This window comes from Camponotus floridanus, unplaced genomic scaffold, assembly GCF_003227725.1.
Source record: "Camponotus floridanus strain SB8 unplaced genomic scaffold, Cflo_v7.5 scaffold22, whole genome shotgun sequence".
In the NCBI taxonomy this organism is placed as follows: domain Eukaryota; kingdom Metazoa; phylum Arthropoda; class Insecta; order Hymenoptera; family Formicidae; genus Camponotus; species Camponotus floridanus.
Window position 1 is genome coordinate 31,762 of NW_020229348.1, and position 21,424 is coordinate 53,185.

General features: G+C 29.0%; 1 protein-coding gene across 1 annotated transcript; it reads left to right on the forward strand.

Annotated features, from left to right (window-relative positions):
• Window positions 1–1,396: 1,396 nt before the first annotated feature.
• LOC105253832 (proton-coupled amino acid transporter-like protein CG1139) lies at window positions 1,397–20,772 on the forward strand. The gene is made up of 8 exons (XM_025408625.1): window positions 1,397–1,776; window positions 10,495–10,547; window positions 10,837–10,956; window positions 11,731–12,003; window positions 12,297–12,381; window positions 18,662–18,931; window positions 19,384–19,735; window positions 20,096–20,772. Exons 1-8 carry the CDS (start codon window positions 1,741–1,743, stop codon window positions 20,338–20,340), a joined length of 1,434 nt encoding a protein of 477 aa, XP_025264410.1. The 5' UTR covers window positions 1,397–1,740; the 3' UTR covers window positions 20,341–20,772.
• Window positions 20,773–21,424: the final 652 nt, after the last annotated feature.

Here is a 21,424-nt window from a genome sequence, read left to right on the forward strand (position 1 = left end):
AATATTCACATATAATAAATCGTGCAATGCAAAATCACAGAATTTACAGTAAAAACAATTTTATCAAAAAACTATTTCAATAATTTTATCAAAACAGTAAAAACAATTTTATCAAAACAGTAAAAACAATTTTATCAAAAATACATAAGAAAAAACTTGACCGATATTTATTTTCTTTGCTATCTGTGAAACGATGTTAGTATTCGAAAGATAAAAATTGCGACCATATCAATACTTAGAAACGAAAACCATCGTCATTTTGTAAAAATTTATTATCATTCTGGCGCGAAAGAAGAAAATGTTTGCAATGAGTAATACTCGTTATTAAAATATGTTTATCTCTGAAATATTACACATTTCAAATTTTATCGATATGTTAATTTTTAATATTTATCATATATTTAGTTGTTTCTATACAATATATTTCTCACACTTTTATCTTACTTGCAAATTATTTAGAAATATACAACAAAAAATAATATCGTTTAAAGAAATGAATGCCATATTATGAATGCTAATTCATAATTATGCATCTTGGCATGGCAGCCATCACAAATGTCTTATTTACGTTAACGAGAAGTGAGAAGTTCTTAAAATATTATATAACTCGGATAATATTTAAAAGGGAACGCAAATTAAACTAATTAATTATTAATTTACAAAACGTATGCATATGACACATCCATAAAAATTGTAAGTCGTTGGTTAAATCTTATAATTTTTATCGTAATATTAAATGTTTGAAAGATCACATTTGATTCGATAATTAGAAGATAATAAATAATCGTTTTTTTATTCAATATCTTTAAATAATCTAAGATAATCTTTATATCATAAATATTTTTCAAGTCCTTGAAATTTATTTAAACAATTCAAAAGCAAACGGAAAGATTAATGAATGCTCACACATATATACAATATTTAGTATGTCATCAAGATATCTTTGTTTTTTTATATTTACCAATTTTCTCATATAAATATCTTTATATCTATTATATAGTAAATTCTATTATATTGTATTTTAATAGCTTTCTCCCTTTGCTCTTAAAAAATTGAACAGTAGAAAAATGCTATTTTAATGTGTTATACAATTAAATTAATTAACCGCATTCCAAAATGGATTATTTACATATTTACTCGTTCTTGTTTCTACACTCGCGAGCGCTTATAAGGACTGATCTCGTGCATGTAAATAAATATAAGCCAAATATTCGCGTAGTACAATCGAGTGACTCGGTGACTTGAACGCTCGCTTTCCATTGCCATGCGGATTTGAAAAATGTTAATCATGATCCAGGATTTACTACGCCGTAAGGTGTCCACGTGCTTATCTTGAACTCGTGGAATCCATCAATCAACCGGTCGGCTGAATGACCGCGGTTCTTCTCGAGATGGTACACGTAAAGAAACGATACCGCGAGCACGAATCGCACACATGTGCTCTTTCGCCGCGCGTGCTATATAAATAATACTTCGCGCTAAGTCAGATCAGTCGACTTGCGGCGGCCGTACCTGTCACAAACTACGAAATGCAACGGACCTTTAGAGATTAAATCTCCTCGCGATCGTTCGATTTTCAGTTCATCCACATATTTCCCTTTCTATCTCTTTCTCTTTTTCTCAGTTTCCCGTCAACCCTCTCAACTCCTATTCAACTCGCATCTTCATTATTTATCATATGCGAGTTCACCCCTCGGCGAGAGCTTAACTACTTGTATATTGTGTTCCATCTCCTCCAGAATGTCGCATGACAATCTAGGATTTACATCGAGCACGGTGAGTAAAATTTATAAATAAATTAAATATACCTGTCAAGTCACGTTAGAGAGACGGTTTTTTAAACGTAAAATGTACAAGTATATATATTTAATACGAACATAGAAAATGAAATCGGAAGAAAATATATATATATATATATATATATGATTTAAACTGATTTTCAATTGATTGAAAATGATTTATGATTTTCCTGATTTTTCCTGGACTTTACTGATTTGCGACGCATTCGTCTTTATTTGTGTTATCATGTCAATCGTTATCCTCGAAATCATTTCACGCAACATATATGAGAGAGAAAGAGGGAGAAAGAGAGCGTCTTTTCACGCACAATATAAAATCGTAAACATATTTCTTTTCTCTTTTGAAGAAACAGTAGGAAGTACATATGGAACCTTTGAAAAGGACTTGACTAATATTGAAAAAATGCGATTTTGAAGAATATCTAATTTTTCTAAAAAAAGTTTTTTGTTGATATCACAGGAAGATGCAGAAAAAGAACATTTCTTCATTGTAATGATGAAAAATAAGTTTTTCAAAATAAAGCGCGTTTACTGTTTTGTTTATGTATTAAGATCATCGCATTCCTACACATTTTCTTGCGAGAAAGACGTATGTAACGTACAAAAATAGCGTTTAGAATTTTTGAACAAAAATTATATCTAATTTTATAATATGCCAATTTTTATAAAATATAAAAGAGACATTTGACAACAAGACAGTAAAACTATACAAACATACATTATGTATGACATTAGATGTAAGATAAGATTTATGTAAGGTGCGTTTACTGCTTTGTTTATGTCGAGTCTTCAAACATCATTGTATTCTTATATTTTCTTATGAGAGAAAAAAATGTGTAACGTACAAAAATAGCTTAAAATTTTTACAAAAATTGTTTCCAGATAATTTTAGTTAATTAGTTAAGATAATTAGGACAAAAAACAAGACTTTAACAATTCTCTTAAGCAAAATTAATATCAATAACGCAATTGCGCATGACGTTAGACGTAAAGCAAACTTATATGAGCCAAAAACTATACTTTTTAGATTATTTTTATGTATAATGTCTTTTCTTTTTGTTAAAAACTTAACATTATAATTACACGATGACGTATTGACGTCATAACGTTAAAATGTTTTTCAAAATATATACTATCTATGTAAAACTACTTAGATATGCATAAAATGTAAGATAATATAGTAGATATGCAACATATATGAAAAATATACTTGCAAGCGTACTTCGGTAGAATTTTTAACAGAATGCAAATAAAATTTTTTGCATTTTTGCTTTAACGATGTTACTTGACAAGTTTCATGTTATTATAAATTCAAACTATTATAAATTCAAACTATTACTAACGTACGCAATAATAAGAAATTAAAATATTAAGAAAATAAAATATTAGATTTCGGAAATCTGAATCTTGCAAAGTCGCAAAAAGATTTTATCTTTAATTTTTTTCGCAATTAGTTTGAGATTTAAATTTAAAATTATTAAAATAAGGCACTTAAGAAATACACGATAGAGATACTCGAAATGCTTTGCATACCTATGACACAATTGCAGTAAAAAATAATCACCTTTAAATTCATTCGTCCGTAGAACGACTATCTTTTTTAACAGCATTGAACGATTATACAGCGGACAGGACAATAATAAACCTAGCTAGCTATTGCGCACTTGATATTTTCGACAGCTCGGATGATTGCGTGATACTTCGATCATGAGCTTCGGTCATGAGAGTGGAAAGTTTGCATCAATATATATATATATATATTTGCGCGAACGAACTCTCGCGCGTCGAAGGACAATCGTTCATTCGCTCGATCTTTCCTCTTAATGCGCGTCGCGTTGACACCGGCATTTCTTGCTCGTTTATACTCTTATAATAATCGGTGGTTAAAACTGTTGCACAATAAGGAAATATGTTAGTAAATAGTCGAACTGGTCTATTGAGTCCAACAACTAGCTTTTACGCGAAATGTCCTTCCCACGCGACTGACTCTTTCCAATCGCGCCTGCCTTTTCTTTTCCTCTCTTTCTTAATCCTTCGCTTTTTCGTCGTCGAAGGCGACCAGGCTATGTACAACGCTTGTCCTTTAAGCGTGCGCGATTATTCGAAAGTAATTCGAATTGTTATACGAGGTGCGCTTTCTGCCTTTCCCCTTGTATACAATTATAGACTTTTCAACGACCTTGGGCACGCATGTCGAGTCGATCTTTATATCTCGAGGAAAGTTTAATTACGAAAAATGTTTAATAGATCCAACGCATGTTAAATAATTTCGACAAATTAAATTAATTTTATTCCAGAAAAAATTCACCTAAAATTTTACAGAAGTTTAGATTTAACTAAGTACTTAATATTAATCGAAATAAAATGCAAATAAGTAATAATATATGCATACTATCTGTGATGCTATAGTTGTATAAATCGGATCCATAGTTACATCATAATTTTATTGATGATCTCTTTTATTCTAGAACGGAAACGCTGCACCCATCGTATCTTGATTGAATATTGAATGTCGCAATAGCTTCCTCTGTTATCTTTTCATTTGCCTATCTTTGGTTGAAAAGTGGCATTTAATTTAATCCTTTTTATTATTGGCGCGAAAGCTTGTAGGACATTTAAATACATTCTAATGTATTTTCTCATATGTTGCTGTTGAATTTCTCTGTAACATATGTCCTGAGCATTACGAGGTTTTAATTTCTTTGTTTATTTATTTACTTTTATTTATATTTTATTTATTTCGACGAGAGTTAATATACGTGTATCACGAATTATTTCTTTTCCTCTCGTAATAAAATTAATGATTGATTAATGACGTTCAATAAAATATAATTATGAGATTCATAGCGATTCGATACACCAGTTTTTGCAAGTTATTCTGATAACAATTTCGTACGAATTTTATTTCGGATTACAACGCTACTTGAAAATGTTCCGCACCTTGATAAGGACGGCTTAATGTACATATCTGTCAACAAACAAGTATACATGTTTCGCGAGATGAATCTTTCTCTTTGCAAATATGCTTTTACGTATAAACGATTTTTGAATTATACTGTGTAGCATGGTTGTAATCCATATGGAATTATAATGAATATGTAACACTCAGACACATACATTCACACGCGCGCAACGCACACATATATGACATCGCAGAAAATAAAAAAGATTGTAACCGCATACACTTACTAAGTCGGCCTAAGGCAACCTGAAACTCTGGCATGAAGAATACCGGTTTTATCTCGATTGAGATACAGCTTGTGTAATAGATACATAGTCAATCACGGTGTGCGCACGTAACGAGTCTCTTTATCCAGCAATCGATTACTATTCCATACTATATGAAATATATATGCACAGGTATACATGTATAAAATATTCTAAAGAGAAAGAAAATGTACATATATATATATTTAAATGATGGATTTTTTTTGTTGTAGCAATATTTCCTAACAAATTTGTATCGTTAAAGAAAGTTTAGTATATTATCAAATTAAATCGTCAACACAAAATTATTTGAATGTTATGGAAAATGGAAATTTAAACTTTGCGCAACCGAAAAAAAAGAAAAAAATTTCATCTTTGATTTAACATAAGTTTAATCGAAATTTTATATATAGATGTATATTTATATTTTATTTATTATCTATTATTATCTATTATTATATTTTATTTAGTATCTATTTATTTATTTATTTATTTATTACATGCATGTAATAAATAAATAAATAATAAAAATTAGAATAAATAGATAATATAACTAAATAGATAACAAATAAATAAATAAATAGATAATAACAATTAAAAATCAATGTTGCTAAAATACGCGTATATGCGTTTGTGTAACACTTGTCTTCACGGCTCTTTTACTTTCTAGTACACAAGTCGCCGCACATGTGTGATTCATTATGCCTGCGGAAAAGCGGAAATGCACGTGGTACGGTCGACGCATAATGTCAAGAACGACTCGCGGGCGGAAAAAAGAATGTGCGATACATGAAGTCGGAACACGCTTTGTCGCGGAACTACCTCTTAGAAGCGGCGGTATATTCTTTGATATTCCCTCTTAATGTGATTCGATACCCATGCAAAATGATTGCGAACCGATCCATGGTCACTTCCGCGTGTCCTTCCTTTTCTTATTGTCTTTTCATTCGATAATGCGCGTGGGACGAAAATCCGCGAAAAATATAAAGTCCGCGATACGTTTAAAATTGCTAATATTCTTCGAGACCTTCGAGTAACGGTATCGAAACTATTTTTTATTTCAGGAAAGATGATAACATTATGTCGAAAAAGAATGTGTTTTCAAGCGATTTCGGCGAATTCAATTAGAGCGTACATGATGATAGTCATATCGGAATATGAATTGTTTTTTACTTTTAATGTATCGAACATAACGTTTTACACAATATCATTTATCGAAAGTGCGATTAGGAGAAAAACGAGAGGTATTCTGTTGAATTCACGCGAACGCGTGAAAAGTCACGTCGAAACTTAGAATTTCATGAAATGATATAAATTTGAACAATTATCTACAAATTAAATTAATTAAATCAGATTAATTATGAATTTAAATAAATTGAATTAATTATGAATTTTCGATGATTCACAGATTTAAAATTGAAATTGATTTATTTATCTGATGAATTCGGCTATTTATTTTTCAATCTTTTTTTGAATTGCAATTATAAGATTTATTTATAAAAACTCTAATCATAATAGTAGGTAAATGTATAACTTTTGTAATATATAATTTATAATACAATTAGACAATTTATAATATAATTTTGAATTATATAGTAATTTCATGTATATATAATATATACGTATATATAGAAAATTTATTTCTTATGCAATAATGTAAAAAAATATATAAGTATAGAATATATAACAAAACTTGAAATATTTCGAAAAATTCAAAAAAATGAATGAAAAATTAGTACAACGTGTCTGAAATATTTTTATAATAAAAGAATATGTACTGGGGTGTTTTTTAAAAAAACCTTTATACTTTTGATCGAATAATGACTTAAGTTTACATCAAGAATCTGATAAATAGAAGCTTAAATTTTGTTGACCAAAAAAACAGATATTAAAGGATTAGAGAAGCATTTGAGTTTATAAAGTATTATTCTTTCCAAATTGATAAACACGTTGATAAAAATTTTCTGTAATATGTGAGATTTTAGATAAAAAAATATTATCAAAGCAATTCTCTTTTTATATGATAATAAAGATTGTCAATATTTAAAATATAATATTATATTATATTAATTACATTTTTTAAAAATATTATATTACAATAATTATATTTTCTCAAATACAATTAATGCATATTTAATTATTTTTAATTGTTTTTAGTATGAACATTTGCAATTTTGAATTAGCAATTTGATTTAATATAATTTAATTTGAATACTTGCAGAAACCATAGCAAGATTAAAAGAAAAGATCATAAGAAATGTATTCAAAAATTTCCAAAAAATTATGATTAAAATACTTTCATTTAGATATACAATAAAATTGTGAATGTGTGTGTGTGTGTGTGTGTGTGTTGGAATTTCGTTTTTAAAGATTTGCAATGCATAAAAATTTTGTTTATAAAAAAGTTTTGTAACGAAAAGAATATGTATACCTTATAATGGATCTTTTTAATATTCTAATACTCTATATTTCGAATAATGTAGAATTGCGAATAAAAAATGTACTAAATATGAATAGACGAATTTGCTTCATATTAATTATGACATGTTATCGTTCAATCTTTTTCAAAATTTATTTATATTATCAATATAAAAGCCTCATTATCAATTAAGCCATAATCATTTTAACCTTAGTAGCAATCGTTGATATTTATTATTCTCAGTATTCTTTGTCAGCATTTAAAAAGTCGTCGATTTATTGATATATAATATTCGAATTGAATTCGATACAATGCACAGATCAATTTTACGATTGTCGCGATTACGGGGTACTTACAGACATGTATTGAAATGTATGCGGTTATAATGATTTCGTTATACAAAAAAAAATATCCGATGTGTTTTGCAATTTCATCTGTCGTGATTGGAACAATTAGCAGAGTAGAGCATCTATTTATCATAGAATTTTTCTATTATATATAAATCCTGTAATATTCCAATCATTTTCTTTCATTCCTAATCTCATCTATCTGATATCAGAAAACTAATAATTAATTGTAGATATTGAAACAACCTGGAATTAAGATTTCTAAGAACCCCAGATTTCTAAGTATAATACAAAAGATACGAAAATCCGTAAATCTTATGTGATATCGCAAATAAGCAGCTTTTACAAAAATGTTGACAAAAGAAATTCCGTTTCCTGAGAAGATAGAAAATGGCTCATCTGTCTGTTTAACAATATTTACGATGTATTCCGTTTCATAAATTTATGTTCACACAAAAAAAAACTCATAATTCATCATTATAATCGTATGTGAGACGCATTCGCGCGACATGTATAATGTGACATATGTATAATATACGTATACATGTGTAATGTGACAATTGTATAATAAACGTATACAAGACCAAAGGAAAACACGATAAATGAGAAGTGTTAATAATCTTATTTAAATGATTTATCTACCGTTAATTGGCACGTGTAATAGACGTTTCGATATTCTTACGAGACGACGAGACAAGAAAACAAGCACTTCGAACGGTTGCGTGTTTGCTAAGAGTTTAGATCTTTCTTGGCAATCACATTGGTAACATAAATATGTTACAAGATAATAATATTTTTTCTTTTCCACAACTTGATATATTATTAGCATAACAATTAAATATTAATTCTTCAGTACATAAGTAAATTGAGTCGAATTTAATTTCTTTATGAGAAAATATTTATATTATGAAAAAAAGAAACAGACGTGAAATATACAAATTTAAGGATATACTTGAAATATATAATTTATATTAATGTATATACATTGTTGTACTTGTATAAATATTAACAAAAAAAATCGCGAGATACATTCTTATAAACGTAATATTGAAAAATAAAAAAACGAGATTATTACACACACATGGAAAAGAGAGACATTAAGTTATGATGCGTCATTATTGATTGATGTATTTGGATATAATGGAAACTTTTTTGTTAACATCTCTATGTGTTTACGCTAGATAATCTACATTTTTCCGTTTGATTATTAAAGCACCACTCGAAACTACTCGAGGGAATCTTCCATCATATTTTCGCTATCGCATAAATGTTATGTCGTTAACGACGCATTTCATTACTTTTGTGGGCGTAGTCTTTTCGCTCTGAAGGACGTATTAAATGATCGCATCCGCGCATTATGCAATTTGTGGATTTTACACATTTCCGAGAAAATTTCCCGTACTTGTTGCATTTAAAGTCTTAACTGCATGTAAAGGAGTTGTATCAATCACTTGAGAGGAATTATGCAAATGTTGCTGGCAATTTACACAATTTATGCTTCAAGATAGTCGCAAAAAGATAGTTTGAACTTATTTAGTTAGACCAAAAATTGCTTCAAGATCGCAAAAAGATAGTCATGAACTTATGTAGTTAGACCAAGAATTGACCAAGTAAATTCATTGACGATCAAATTTACAAATATAATATTTATACACACGAAAATTATATCTCTAGTTAGTCGTGTACAGAACGTATTAACGCATTCCGCAGATATCGTTGAAGAGGAAAATTTATTGCGACAGAAATAGAATAGCGTGTAACAATCATGTATTAATATTAGACAATTGAGTATGCGCGCAATCGATTGAATTATACGAACGGAAAAATTCTAATAAAACTTTCTATTAAAATTAATGTCTAGCTGAAATATTATGAGTAATTAAGGAAGACAAGGAGATAACAAATGTATATTTCCTAAAAATTATGTTTATTTCCAAGCAATTAATACGTATAATATACATCATTAGTTTATTGATTATTTTCAAAATTTTATATTTATATTTATGATTAGAGAGAGTTTGTAAACTTCTCGACTTTGTGTACACAATTTAAAAGTTCATCGTTGAAGAACTCGCGAATTATTTCAAGCTCGATGCATATCGTATAGATTATCATGAAAACAGTAAAAAAAAAACACTAAAAAATCGACCCTCTTTTTGAATTATTCTCGTATGTATAAATGGATAAACTCCAAAGTTCATAAATTTTAGCATCATCACATATATTATAAATTATATTCTGCATATTATATATTGGATAACAAAATTACGTAAAAATATGTACATGTTTCTATCTATCTCTCTCTCTGTTTATTTTTAAATTATATATAAATGTTTATATAATGTATATATAAATGTTTTCATAAACTTGTAATTTTTTAATAAATATAGAATAAAATATGAGATGGTAGTTCATGATTATTCCAAACAATATATATATTTGTTAACTATCAATAATTATGAATATATATAATAAAAAGATTAGAATATATATATTAAATAAATATATATATATATATATATATATATATATATATACATTAAAAAGATTTAAATAAATATTGTAATTTGATAAAGAAAAAAAGAAAGAAATCTACGTCTATATATACAGTTAAAATATTGTGTACTGATGTAAATAATATTCTTTGCGATAAATTATTTATATCTATGTATATTTAGTACTACTATATGAGTTTTCATTATTTATTTTTTCTTTTGTATAGGTTGCTTTGCAGGATTTTAGAAAATCTTCGTCATCTAAGGGACACCAAAATGGGTGAGTATCGTAAATTCTATGAAAATGAAGAGCATGGTTCTATTTATTGTTCACATGTACTATAATCTTTTGCTTTTAATTTTAATAAAAAATGTTAACATTATAATTTAAAATCAGTATAAAAAAATATCGTTACATTTTTATTATATTGCGTGTGATATTCTATTTATTATTATTATTATTATTATTATTATTATTATTATTATTATTATTATGTCTCAACAAGTATGACTTATAAACACATGTCTATTTAAACTTTAGATTTTGTATGAAGCTAGTTTTTTTACAGTTATGGATCGAGTGAGAAAAATGATAGTGTTTACACTCTGGAACTGGAAGAAAAGAGGAATATAGATGAGCAGGACGATTATGACCCATACGATTATAGGGAAGTGGAGCATCCAACTACGTGAGTTCTCTCAAATATATTATTAATTTTTATTTTATATAAATAATAATATCTCAGATAGTGGAAAATTTTTGTGCTACACGTATGTATAAGTAAATATAATTATAATTAATGGAAAAATAGAATCATACCATTCGTATTTAAAAATGATAGACGATTTGAGAAAAATTTATATTGTATATATTGTATATAAATAGTTTCGGAATCATTGTTTTGACGTCTTATTGAAATTATCCAATCAGTACTTATCAAGAAGAATTCGATCTATTGATTTCAATCAAAGTGAAAAACAGTATAATGTGTAATTCCAGACCAAGCATGTTTATATAATGAGCAGTACTTTCTTTGCATACGAAATGACATTTGATTATTCCCTGCACGTTTCACGCTAAGCATCTTATTAGCGTAATTTCCTACGTACAATAATCAAATCGAAAGACTCGGTGACTCACCTTCCTGGTGAAATCGCGAAATTCTTGACGTATAATTCTCTGTATCATAATTAAATAAATTATTACAGTTATTACAGGGTAATAATTCTCATTAACTTTGAATTAATTATTTCCCCATTCAACACGCATTCAATATTTACTTTACAAATATTACTTTATCTGTAACATCAATGAGAAGTGCACGTGTAAAATCATGAAAATACACGTGGAGATTACTTCTGTGATAAAAGTATATCATAATTTAATCTAGATTTCATAATTTCGATATAATTACAAATGTGTAGATAAATAAATCTGGTTTCTTAGCAACGTGAATTTTCAGAAATGCGGAAACATTGCTTCACCTGCTAAAAGGTAGCTTAGGCACCGGAATTCTCGCGATGCCAAGAGCTTTCCATAATGCCGGATACGCTATCGGTTTGGTAGCCACGATCATCATAGGACTACTTTGTACATACTGTATGCGAATACTCGTTCTCTCAGAGTACGAATTATGCAAGAGGAGAAGAATACCGTCCTTGACGTATCCGGCAACTGCGGAATCTGCTCTGCTCGAAGGACCGGTGCCCCTCAGGCGGTTTTCTAAAGCTTCTGTGTAAGTGTGCATCTGTATTTCACGCTTCTTCAGTAATTATATTTTATCTAATTTTAAACATCTTTCATATTTCACGGAGAAAAAAAAGAATCATATTTATGTTTTTTGTATATTTCGCGTGTACCGTTACTAATAAAGGTAATTGTGAACAATAGTATTTAAGTTCTTATATTATATTAGTACTTGTAATTAATTTTGTCTTGTGATACTTTTATTAAAATAATGAGGATGTATAATTAAGAGTCATAATAGCAGCTCTTGTGTTTCATGAAAGATTCTTATTTTGTTCACAGACATATAATAAATACCTTCCTGATGATATATCAGATGGGCACTTGTTGCGTCTATATCGTTTTCATATCCAGTAATCTACAGACGGTGAGTGTCCCCACTATACTTACAATACGTAACACGTTACGCTTTCAATATTGACGTCACGGCATTCAATGTTAGACTTTTATCATTGAAATTGTTTGGGCATTACTCATCTAATATGTGATATCTATGCAATGTGAATCCCAGTCATCAGGAAAGTCACGTTTAACCATTAAATGGAATACGTCTTTACTTATTATTTACGTTATTCGCGATACTCGCTATCGATGCGAGACATACTGGGAAAAAGATTCAATTCAAAGATTCTGATTCTAATCAATTGGCACATCTTCTTTTAATATAAAAATTTTTAATGAATTTTAATAAAAAAATTTATAATTTATTAATAATATTATTAGCTTTATCTAATAAATAATTATAATTTTGTAATAATGTTGAGTTATGTAGATTTTATAGCATGTGATTACGTCATAATTCAATCTCGCACATATTAATTCGTATTCATTTACACACTAGCGATAAATCGTTTGTGGTTTTCCCTAAGTGCGCTAACTAAGTCCAATATCGCGTGTTTTTACCAGCGTAGGTAGGTAGAAAATAGAATAATTTAGGTCAGAGAAAAATGCGCCACAAGAATACGCGAGTAGACAGTCACTGTAATTAACGTGCGTGTAGTTGATTCAAAGTGATTGCACTTAATGTAGACCGGCCGTCGACATTTTCGACGATGTTAGGTCAACAGGATCGAAACCAAGAATACAGTTCTTGTCCGAATTTCAAAGACAATTCTTATAAATTTTATCTCTATCAATTAGATAATATTAAAGAAAAGGAAAAAAAAGAAGAAATAAATTTAGTCAATATAAATCTGTTATTGATGCATTTGAATTTTTTTTACTTTCATATAAGATTTATATCGAATAGAATAAAATGATTAATTATATTTTTACAAATTTTTTTGTTAACATAAATCGTTTTATGACTTAACAAATATATAATGCTTAATGCATCGATATGTTTGTTACGTATGCAATAGGCGATTCGAATAAATCCGACACAAAGTTGAAGAAGAGAAACAATTAGGGTTACACGAGATATCAAAACTAATCTTATTATATATTATCTTGTCTTGTCTTGATTCGAGACAAGATCAAGAAAAGATTTTCAATTAGTTATCAAGACAGAGATTATCAGGATTATTAGTTTTGTCATTATCGATTTAAAAAAGATTTAAACTATATTATGTAATGTATACTTGTAAATTAGATAAAAAATTACATTCGCACTTCAAAAATTTTATTTAATAAATAAAAATTTATATTAACAAATTTAAAAACAATTAATACAAAACAAACAACATCAAATTTTACAATTATTTAGCTGCACAAAACTTGTTACAGTACGCAGTTTTCTAATTGTGTGCATATAAGCCGTGTTTGAATTCTATATTACTGTATGTAATTGTCTTTTTATGATGACAATATATACATATATATTTGTGTGTTTCTTAAAAAGTAAACGAATAATATTATACATAAATAGTAATAATCTCATTTTAAATTATATTATAAAGATTATGTTAAATATTTTGTCTTAAACAGTTGTTTAGTATTAGATAAAATGTGTTAATAAAATCGAGACAAGACAATACGACAAGATTTTTGCTACAAAGATTCATTCAAAATTCAGGCAAGAGATTTAAGTTTTCAATACCAATATAATATTTTTATGAATATTGTCTTGTCTTGAGTCTTGTGCGACTCTTAGAAAGAATATTGTTTGTATATAATATCCTATCGTAAGGAAAGAAATATATTTTTTTATTTGAATGGTGTTTATTGCACGTTTTGAAGTTTCTGGCATTAAATGATAAGAGTCGTGTCGCGTCGCGTCGCGTCTTTCGTACAGATTATAGAAATTACAAATGGACATATTTATGTCAATTTTATTTGTTCTATATTTATGTATCCCGGGCCGGATCGTCGTACACGAAGTTGTACACGTGTACAGAATGATTTATTACGAAATTTTACATTATCTCGCTTCTGTATTATACGGTCGCACAAGATTCTGTTGCAACGAGATTCTATGCGTGAAGCGAATAGAATCTTATCAAGAGTAAGGAATCAAATGGGAACCGCTTGTAAAAGTCGGACAAACGTTAACTTAAGTGCCGTTCACATAAGAATCGTATAATATATAAAACGTAAAATATATTTTTAACCTTATCTTTTCGAAATTACATTCAAGTTCCAGCGAGCTAATCATGCGGAACGCATGAATCATTTTAAGAAATAAAATGTCGGTACTTTTATTCAACGAGTCGGACAATGTCAATCGTGGGATAAAAATGCGGAGCAATTCTTTTAAATGAATTCAATCAAGATCGATGAATTTAGATTTGGAGGAATGGTTAATAAAATTATTAGAGACATTTTATTTTATACGAAATATAATCTACGTTAAAAGAAAAGACGCTTGCACTTGCTGCGAAATTTAAATGCACACAACATATATGTTTAATACAATCTTACAATAAGATAATAACTCTAAAAGCCTTATGTGGACGGCTCCTTAACCGTCAACGTTGGAAGGCGTTGCGTAGTACGCAATGTAATAGATAGTTATCTATCATTACGACATACGTGTTATTACAGTAAATAAATAGTATACGTAGAAGTAACGAGTGCGTTCACATAAACCTGACGTAGGAACGAGCGTCTTGACTTCAGGGTCGGATGCGAAGTGAATGGAACCGAAACATATAAAGTTTAATCACCGAAACGACACTTTAAAATAAATATTAAGATATCGTTAAACATTTCTTTTAAATCATTAAACAAATATATATCTATCAAACACTTTCGAGCGTAATAAAAATTTGTATAAAAAAATGAAGAAAATTTGGAAAATATATAAAAAAAAAGAAAAAAAAATGATTAATTACGTGTAATATTATATTAGTGTGTGTGTATAGTTTTTGTGATATAATGTGAATATAATGAACGTTATATAAAAATTTGTAAATAGTTATTAAAATTGTAAATAATGTAAAGAAGATGATATCATCGTTGCATAAGTCTAATCCCTTGTTGCGATTTGAAAAATTCTGAAAAGATGATATTTGGGATTTTTAAGGGCTTTTTTCGAGTAACTATACAAATTTGAAACTATCTATGAAACCTGATTAAGGTAAAAGTCGTTATTCCTAGGGAAGGTAATTAGTTTAGCTATTGCTTACATGCTCATGTGCAGATGCAGTTATATCGTAAATATATGATGAATTATTTCTATCCGGAAGTTTCTCTGGCAAATTATTTATTCTAATACACATGGTAATTTAACGCACTTTACGCAATATCCCAGTGACGGTGATTTACTAGTAAACTAGAGTCTTTAAAGCAGTTATTTAACGTTCCAACTGCTAAAAGATTTCAATCTAAACATGTGATACATATGACACACACAGAGAAAAAGAGAGAAAGAAAATGTTTAAGGTTTTAATATCTTTAGAAAAAAGTTCTATAATTTTTTGAGTATATTTCTTTTGAGATCTTTAGAGGCTTTAAATCTGTACTAGTGTAATATATAAGCTACAATTTTTGTTTAATAATTGCCAAAGAAATAATCATTTTTCAGCTCTTTATTTCTCTATTTTTTGCTGAGATTTTTTATCCGCGGTATTATTATACTAATTATACATAATACTAGCCTTATAGAATATAGCATATATACACATGCAACAAATATAGAAGCAATGATCGTAACCGTTAACGGACCATAACGCTTGTAGTATTTTAATAACCTCGTCATTTATGTGATAAATAACAAAACGTAATGTATTTATAAATCGTAAAAATATTCTTTTTCTACTTTCGTCATATTCATTCGTGTTTACAAAATTTTTTTTTATGAATTATTTTACCATTTAACTGATTTTTATATAATTTCAAAGTTACGAGGGGACACAAAAATATTTTCATTTTTACAGCAATATATCTGTAAATGCAACAGTATAGATTAATTTCAATTGCGAATTACAAGGTGCTACATATGGCGCACAGCCAACTGATTACGTATGATTGATTAGCAAGGAAAGTAATTAATCATTATAAGAACAATATTTGAGCAACAAAAAAATCTCGCCATGATATCTTCATATCGTCGCGATTATCGGGGATGAGACAAGAATTAAAAGCGATATTTTTTTAAACGAAAGTTTTCAAGGTGATTCAGACTTAAGTGATGTTGAAGAAAATTATATTATATCTTCTTATCTTTTTTATCTAATATTAATACATATATACTTTTTTGTAAACAGCAAAAAAGAGAAAAGTTCTCTGAACATGAAGAACATACATATGCCTTTCAATTGAGCGATAATTAATAAGCATAAATATATAGCCGATGACATTCGATCTGCGCACAAATATTTCTTATTTTATATTATAAATGCAATTTTCCTAAATGCAGATTTTTCAAGGGTGCATCTAATTGATAGCATGTTGTCGGTGGCGCGTCATTGTGTCTGTCTTATATAAGACTAGATATCGACAACGATAAACGACAGGCGTTAAACGATGGTAACGCGCCCATTTCCGCCTGTCCTTGAGATCGAAACATAATAATGAGTATGTTAAGTGTGTGAGCTAACGAAGTTGTAAATTGAGATTTAAATTATTTAGATATTTGCAAAACTGCGTGGCATCGATGCACTTTGTTAGTTACAAGTTCTCTTAAAATATTACATAAACTTAGATATATTAATCTCATAACATATTCTTAGGAATTGCAATCTTACATTTTTCAAATCGTTTTAGACAAGAACATTTTAGATGAATATCTTCAAAGGAAATCGTGACAGTATGATATATAAAGTTCATTAACATATGAGATTAATCGTTCCTGGTAATATTTATTTTCGTCTATACAGTGTTTTAATATCCAATATTTTCTTTCCATTTTTTTTAAAAGTATACAAAGAGTGTTTTGTGAGGACATATTATCGTTGCATAAATTAGCAATCTGAGATACAATGACGCACGCACTGTGAAATCTTTTTACTCATGTTCACGTTTATTTGGAATTAATTAAAAATTAGCAATATTTGTTGAGAATTAATTTTATTCGAAACAATTTTTCGTCTTTCTTTTTACGAATGCATCATATAATAATTACATTTTATTTATATCGATAAAATACGATTTGGAAGAACTGAATTGGCGACATTTTATGTGAATGATGTAATATGTTATAATTCACTTTCTCTATTGTCTCTTTATTTATATATTTGTAATATTTATTTAAAACATACATTCTCGAGTCTTTCTTTTTCGGAGAAATAAATTCGTATTCTTAACAATTGTTAATTTTAACAGAATGACATGGAGTTGATCTTTGCGTTACTATTTTTCAATAATTTTTTAACGGTGATTTTTATTAACTTTGCATACGTCACTTAAGTCAACAAAGAAAAACAAAATTAATTTTCAACGAAATTCCGAATGAATGAGAAGATGGGCAAAAAAAATAATGTCATCCGTGCGTCGTTTCAGATGCTACGTGAAATCGAAACACGTAAGTGTCATAAACGGAGATGAACTTTTCTCTGAAAAGTTCTCTGTCGAGGACACGCATAGCGAAGGTGATGAGATCAAGATTACATTGACAAGAAAATGGATGGTATGTATGTGCGTTTCGAGAAATCCCTAGTACACGCGATCTAATTGCGAATTCAATGTCAAACGTAAATACAAGACAGAAGTGCTGATTACGCTTCTCTCGACACATGATTGTCAATGTGATTAGTCGTATTAACGGAATTCAGTAGCGTTGTTGTTCTTTTCATGAGGATTTATTAGAGTATATCGGGAATTCCGTCTTTTTGTTCTATTTTTCTATTTATAGACTCGCGTATGTCAAGGTACTATTTAACGCGTAACAGCATCATGCATTTAATTGATTTCTCATTAGGCTACAAAACTGAGAAACAAACTTCAAACTTGTTAGCGCCTACATTCAAACATAGTGCATCAGAAGCTTGCGTCATTTTTCATCCTAAATAATCTTTATCAAAAGTATTAAAAAAGGTACAAAATTACGTCTATATACAAATACTATTTTTTACATCTTATAATTAATGTACCTTGAAGTCAATCTTATTTATAAAGATATGACTTATAGACAAAACTCCTTCATTATTGTATTTCATTAAGATGAAATCTTCAATGATTTAACCAGATGCCTGAGTGAAACGGTTGTATTAAATTTTTTTTTCACAGATTTGCATCAGAATAATTACATGTTCTCTTCTTTTTTTTAGGCATTAAGCGCATTTATTTCATGGAAGTTGGAGGTATACATGGCGATTGTACTGTTCCCCTTGATCTTGGTTAATTACATCAGGAATCTTAAATTCCTGGCACCATTCTCGACAATCGCGAATATTATCATGTTCGCTGGATTCGCGATCATACTTTATTATATTTTCCGAGAGCCGTTGACGTTCGAGAATCGCGTGACAGTTGGAGAGGTCAAGAACTTTCCGCTCTTCTTCGGCACCGTTCTGTTCGCTCTCGAATCTATCGGCGTAGTAAGTAATCGATCGAAACGCAGTGATGGTCATTTAATATAAAGCAGCGCTTAATTATGAATACAATGATAAATAAAAATATTAAAATATTAAAAATTAAGTTTTTGTATAAATTAAACAATATTAATTAATGTTATTTATATTAATGTTATTAAATATTATTATTATTAATTATTATATTACTAATATTATTATTAATATTATATTATTAATATTATTTATTATTGTTAATAATTAACAATATTATTATAAAAAATACAGTTTCATAACAGGCAATCTTTATAAAATTAGGGAACTATTGATAACGTTTGTCATGTATTGTCATTATTCAAATTTGTCGTAAATAATGTTACAACATTTAAATTTACATTTTACAATATTTAAATATTTTTACAATATTTAATCGAAGAAACCACATACATATTAAGCTCAAATTTATGTACTATTCATAGATTATGCCGCTGGAAAACGAGATGAAAAATCCGAAATCCTTTATGAAACCATTCGGCGTGCTCAACATCGCTATGAGCATTATAGTCACAATGTATGCCACTTTGGGATTCTTTGGGTACATACGCTTTGGTAAAGATATTGACGGTAGTATCACGCTCAATCTACCTACCCAAGAGAATCTGGGAATCGCGGTACAAATCCTTCTCGCCATTGCCATTTTCTTTACGCATCCTATTCAGTGTTATGTCGCCATCGATATATCATGGGAATACATCAGTCCTTATTTTGAGAAGTATCGCTATAAGACGCTTTGGGAATATGTGGTCAGGACTGTCATTATTTTGATTACTTGTGAGTATATTTACTTTTTCGATAAATCGAAGATCGTAGATGATAAAAAATTTTTAACAAATTCCATCTGTTTATTCATCAGCAACATCTTACACTGTTGATTAATTTTGACATTTAGAAATATGAACCTATATATATATTTTTTTTATTTATTTTATTTATTTAAACATTGCCAAAAGAGAAATATTAAATGTCGTTGATAATATTTTAGATTCTCTTATTTAAATTAAAATATTTTTAGTTAATTTGATAATTTTGTTTAATCTCATTACATTCTATATGTATAATATAGTTAAAGTAAATCGAATTAAATCATCTTATTTAAATTAATTAACTTGATATGTGTAACTCCTGCTTCAGTTGCTCTGGCGATCACGATCCCGGAGTTGGATCTTTTTATATCTCTATTCGGTGCATTCTGCCTGTCGGGTTTGGGACTGGCATTTCCGGCCATCATACAATTGTGCGCCTTCTGGAAGGTGATGGGACCTACGGAGAAGAAGATTATGCTGGCGAAAAACATATGTTTGATACTAATCGGCACGTTAGGCCTGATCGTGGGGACTTATACGAGTCTCCGTGACATCATCGCCAAGTTTTCGTGAAGTGTCAGCTCGATGAATTGTGCAATAAAATTGCCAAAAGAAAGGAAGAGAGGTGGGAGGTAGGAGGATAGCGAACAGAAACCGTTCTCGAATGCGAGAAACGAATCAACGATGTGATATGTAGTTTGAAGTCGCTAAAAGTAAGTGTACCTATAAATAGTAGCGCATTTAGAGGCTTCGGGTCGAGAGGGACCGAAATAACGTGTATACGGCTCCGCTGTAACAACACTTCAGTTTCATCGAGGACAGAATGAAGTTCCTGAATGCATGTGTAAGTTTCAATATATGCAAATACTGTGTGCGAATAGACGGATTGTAACGAGACGCGATCGAATCCTCGAAATGTTAGATATTAGCGTCAGTATTAGAGATCAGCGTAAGCTAGAGGTTTTATTGTATTATAAATAAAGTATAATTTTATTTTCATACACAAATCCACCTGCGTCCTCCTTCCCTCCTCTAAACTTCGATTCTGTGTATTTTTCTCCAAAATCATTGATACATTGTGGGCGACTTTTAAATTTAATCATATAGTGATTGTTTTACTTAATTACAGATATAAAATTGTACATATATACATATATATACTCTTGACTGTTTTTTTGTTGAGTTTTAAGATTATAGAAAAAATAGTGTTTATGTATACACGATATTACATTTATCGTACGACGAAAGAATGTTACGTAAGAAAGAATCGATATTCCAGTGATACAAGTCAAACACATTCATCAATGCCATCTCGTGTTGTCTTTATTTCACATAGATTCGTCTCCAGACTATCAATATTGATTATATACAAATGAATATCATATTATTGTATGCTTAAAACACACGTAGCGAAGTATTTTCTTCTTCTTGAGCCGGCAAAATATTTAGTTATGAGTTGTTATATTGCATGCCACAGATAATTGCGTAGATACTTTTTCTCATGAATTATTTTTATAATTATTTGTTCATATTTAGGAGTAGAGAACATTTTTAATGAAATATCATCAGACATATTTATTATATATGCTCTCTTATTTTATTTCGCTTGTGACAGTGATGACACGGTCATAATAATGAATGGAAAATAATTGATAAA